The sequence below is a fragment of the Dermacentor silvarum genome, chromosome 4 (assembly GCF_013339745.2).
Source record: "Dermacentor silvarum isolate Dsil-2018 chromosome 4, BIME_Dsil_1.4, whole genome shotgun sequence".
NCBI classification, from domain to species: Eukaryota; Metazoa; Arthropoda; class Arachnida; order Ixodida; family Ixodidae; genus Dermacentor; species Dermacentor silvarum.
The window spans coordinates 82424978-82430003 of NC_051157.2; the positions used below are offsets into that span (position 1 = coordinate 82424978).

At 55.4% G+C, this 5026-nt stretch overlaps 1 protein-coding gene across 1 annotated transcript; it reads right to left on the bottom strand.

Moving 5' to 3' along the window:
- Positions 1 to 839: 839 nt before the first annotated feature.
- On the bottom strand, positions 840 to 2594 carry LOC119448725 (uncharacterized). Its single transcript, XM_037711949.1, has one exon. It carries the CDS (start codon positions 2592 to 2594, stop codon positions 840 to 842), a length of 1755 nt encoding a protein of 584 aa, XP_037567877.1.
- Positions 2595 to 5026: the final 2432 nt, after the last annotated feature.

Here is a 5026-nt window from a genome sequence, read left to right on the forward strand (position 1 = left end):
AGGGCCTGCTTCGTCCTGTCGACATGTCGCAACAGATTGTGGTTGTCGACCCTGGAATGGGAACTTGTTGCAGCTGTAGTGAGGACCTGCCCTTGAGAAGTCCCTGCAGTTCGGCGTCCGACGTGCGCCGTTATCTGCACAGAGTTGATGGCACAGAGTGAAAGCGGGTCGGCGACCACGTTGTCTTTTCCACTGACATGTTGGATGTCGGTGGTGAACTGTGCAATGAACGAGAGTTGGTTCTTCTGTACAGGCGGGAGTTTGTCGCGACGTTGAGAGAAGGCGTAGGTAAGAGGCTTGTGGTAGGTATAGATGGTGCAGTTCTGTGCTTCGAAAATATGGCGAAAGTGTTGCACTGCTTCGTATATCGCCAGAAGTCTTCGGTAGTGGGCTGGCAAACTTGTCGGGCCGGTGGTCGTGATTTCGCCAGTGGAACTGGCGGTCGAATGGGTCGTTTTCCAAGCTGCGAGTTTCTTGGAGAAGAACGCCAAAGGATGCCAGGTGTTGTCCACGCGTTGCATGAGGGCGGCGCCGATGAAGCTGCGTCCGTGAAGAGACCCAAGGGAGCGTCTGCCACGGGATGGGTGAGAATTGTGGCGGTGCAGAGGGCCGCTTTGCATTCTTTGAAAGTTTTCGTTAACGTCGGTGTCCACGTGACGGGTTGGCTTCCTCGTAGGCCAGCCAAAGCATCGTGGTGGGGAGCCTGGTAGACGGCTGCGTGTGGCAAGAAACGCCTGTAAAAGTTCAGCATGCCGAGGAAACGGCGAAGGTCTTTAGCGGTGGTGGGTTGAGGGTAATTTTGCAGGTCCGAGATGCGTTGGGGCAAGGGCCGAGTTCCCTCAGATGGAAACTTCGTGGCCGAGGAAGCGGACGACGGAAGCGCCTAGCGTGCTTTTTTGGACATTGACGAGTAGGCCGTGGTCATCGAGACGTTGTAACAGCATACGAAGGTGCCTGTGGTGCTCTTCGGCGTCGCGGGAAAATACCAGTATGTCGTCCAGGTAAACGAAGCAGACGTCGAGGCCGCGGACTACTTCGTCGATGAAGTGCGGAAATGTTTGTCCTGCGTTCCTCAGGCCGAAGCTCATGAAGGGAAACTCCAACAAGGCAAAGTGAGTGATGATTGCCGTTTTCGGGACGTCATCCGGATTGACGGGTATCTGTGTATAGGCCTTCACCAAGTCTAGCACGGAGAACACGTGGCAGCCATGAATGCCATGGGCGAAGTCCTGTATGTGGTGGACGGGGTACCTGTCCGGGATGGTGCGCGCGTTGAGGGCACGGTAGTCCCCACAGGGCCGCCAGCCTTCGGTCTTCTTCGGCACAAGGCTGAGTGGCGAGGCCCATGGACTGTCAGAGCGGCGGGCGATTCCTTCGCGGAGCATGGCCTCGAACTCTGCTTTGGCTATGTGCATGCGGTCCGGGGCAAAGCGACGGGCGCGGCAGAAAACCGGGTGGCCTGAAGTGGTCTGCACTTTGCGTGGCTGTCCGCTGGGGCGCGTCAATCCTGGAAATTCGGCGACGATGGCGTGGTACGCCGAATGATTGTAAACACTGAGTACCTTGATGCTTGGCTGTTGAGCGGTCGTTCGCTGGCCTGGTGTGGAGTGTCCCGCTGTCGCGTCGATGAGGAGGTCGTTGCGGCAGTCCGGAAGGAGTTTGTAGTGGGCCAGAAAGTCTGAGCCGATGATTGGCTCGGCGACGTCGCCGGTGACGAAGTTCCAGTGAAGGTCATGGCGTAAATTTCTGAGCTGGATGTGCAGGCGGAGGGAGCCGTACGTCTTGATTGTGGAGCGGTTTGCCGCACTGAGCTCGAAAGACGTAGGCGGACGAGGATCTTGAAGATGGATCGCGGGTAGCAGCAAATGTCGGAACCGCTGTCGACAAGGAACCGCTGCTTCGTGATTTGGTCGGTGACGAAGATGCGACGGCCTCCGGGTTGGCAGCTTGCGGCCGTCTCTACAAGCTGCCGTTGGAGTTTTCCGCGTGTCCACGGAACAGGGTGGATGACATTGCCGGGCTCTGTCCCCGAAGCGTCGCTGGTAGTAACACGGGCCGTAGTTATCAGGTTGCCGGAACGAACTGGTGTTAAGGTCGCGGCTTTGTAAGTGGCAGCGCTGTTGCATCGGAAGACGTTCACCCAGGTGTCGTTGAATGGAGGTGAGCTGTCGATCGATGTCGTCGATACGGCGCGCAAGCTCTGTCGTGTTCAGCGGTGCGGCGACAGACTGGTTGGTGGGCGACAACTGCGGCAAGGAGGCCTCGATGAAGCGATCAGCAATCTCCCCAAGTTCGTTGAGAGGTACACTAATCTGAGCTTGCAGAATTGCCTGGACGTGCGGCGGGAGTCGTTGGAGCCAAAGCGCTCGCAGGAAAGAATCCTGGGCTTGCATGTTGCCCGCGAGCGCACGCATGTGGCGCAGGAGCGCTGAAGGTTTGCGCTCAGCAAGCTCTGCGGACTGAAGTTGTCGTATCTTCTGTTCTTCCGAGAGCGAAAGGCGGCGGATAAGTGCAGTCTTCAGGTGTTCATAGAGGTTGGCCGTTGGTGGGTTGGCAAGGTTATCCCGGACCTCGTTGGCATAACGTGCGTCCATGTGGGTGACGACGTAATCGTAGCGGGTCCGGTCTTGCGTGATGCGCGCGAGGGAGAACTGGGCCTCGACCTGTACGAACCAGACCTAGGGCGAGTCCACCCAAAACGGCGGAAGCTTGATGGCGACACGCCAGGTGTCGTATGAGGCAGTGTGCGGAATGCCTTCTGTAGGAGCTGTGACGTCCTCAGCGGAGCCAGCAGGCACGGTCTCTGTTGTGGAGGCGTTGGGTGAATGCTGCTGTTGCTGGGTCTGCTGTTCCTGTTGAAGTTGTTGCACTTGCTGGCGAAGAGCGGTGAGGACTTCTGGTTCGGCCATGGCGGTGCTGTTTGTTCGGTTTCCGGGTCACCTGATGTGGGATGCCGTGTCGATGGAGCATGAAACATAACGTCCCAACATGAAACATAACGACTGTTTATTAGCGTAGTAGCAGCGGCGGGGCGAGCATACCGCCGCTGCGCTCGAACGGTTAGCGAAGGAAGGAGGCTTCGAGCTTGGCAGCTTGGGTTTATATCCACCGTAGGTGTCGTAAGCCTCCAGTGACGCTGCGCTTGCGCTGTCTCTTATCGGAGGCGTGGTGCAGCATGCAGCCGTGTAACGCCGGGCTAGCAAGTGGCGAGGCGGAGGTTGCGCCGGTTTGTGCGCAGTGTGTCGCCACAGTTGTAACATCGGGTACGATGTATCGGCGACGTTGATGCATTAGAATACATAAATTTTCTTGTTGGTCCTGCCGATGGTGTAGAAGCACTACGGGTACAGGAATTATCTACTCAAAACTCGGACACACATGCGTACAAATGCATCCAAGAAGTCTGAAGCCTATCGAAGATATGGCGCACTGATTGACTACAAAACCTTTATTGTTTGTCACTTTTGCAACTGCCGAGACGCATTTTTCTGAATCGAAGCATTGATTGCGATAGAAAATACGTGGACAGCTATACGAAGCAAGAATAGCAGCTTTATCGGACGTATAAACTCGGTAACATTCACTTACTAACTAGATTAACAAGCACGCTGTCACTTGCGCATAGATAAACATGAACAGATCTCGCTCGATGACCATGGAAACTCGCTGTAAAAACGCTCTAGTGAGGAAGTGCGGTAGCAACAGCAAGCAAATTGATCTGCGTGCAGTCTCTCGCTTCAACGCCAACTGCACGTAGAAAGCACAGCGCATACGAAGCCCTCTGCGCACTTTCTCCACATGGCAGACCGCTTTGAGAGAGAGAGCATAAACTTTCTGCAAAAGAGCACACGAGCGGGCACGAAAGGTTTGCGCGTTATCAGCGTAACACAGCATTCTCGGCAGGAAAGTACGGTCCGTTGGATTCGCCTGCACCACTGTGAACCAGTTCGCGGCGGTTCACGAGAAGTTCTGAAGTTGTGCAGCTCGATTTCTGTGGTGCAGGCACAGCGCGACTCTCGAAACGAATGCTAAGGTGTCGACGCGGTGCAGGCGTTATATTGTCACCCAGCTAGTACAGCTAGAATAGTTCATCAGCAACAGATAGGCAAAAAAACACGTCAGCCTTTAATAACGGCTGGACCTCGGAGAGTGCGCGCGCAACCACGAACTTCGTCGTTCTCGCCTCAAGGGGCCAGTGTCACCACGTGCCAACTTATTTCGCGTCATTGCTCCCCGTCGCTTCAAGGGCATGGGGCGAGCAACATGGGCAAGAGTGCCAACATGGAAAGAAATAAAAACATACAGGAATGTACACAATGCTGAAGCGGTTTGTGAAGGTTCCTTATCCCTCGCATGTGTAGTACGGCTTCATCCGTACTACGTGGACGACTTCAGCACGGGGACCTGCGTCGGTTCGAACCAGGATCAGAGCTTTGAGGCACCACCTGATAGCTCACATCACTGAGAGGGCGTACAACTTCGTAGGGGCCGAAATAGCGGCGCAACAATTTCTCCGAGAGCCCACGGTGTCGGATAGGTGTCCACACCCACACGCGGTCGCCTGGTGAGTACTGGATGTTCCGTCGGGTCCGGTTGTAACGGCAGGCGTCGGTATTCTACTGGGTGCGGATGCGATTCGGAGCAAGCTGGCGAGCTTCCTCTGCTTTCTCGACGAACTCCTCAGTGGTGTCATTACTTGTGGCTCCGTGGTCTACCGGGAGCATGGCGTCTAAGGGGGTTGTAACGCGACGTCCGTAAACGAGCTCGAATGGTGTAAACTCGGTGGTTTCCTGCACAGCGGTATTGTAAGCAAACGTCACGTATGGCAAAATTTCATCCCATGTCTTGTGTTCCACATCAATGTACATGGATAGCATGTCGGCCAATGTTCTGTTCAGGCGCTCTGTTAAGCAGTTAGTCTGGGGATGATAGGCTGTGGTCCTTCGGTGGTCAGTATGCGTCAGCGTGACGACTTGTTGCAACAACTCCGCTGTAAACGCTGCACCGCGATCAGTAATGAGCATAG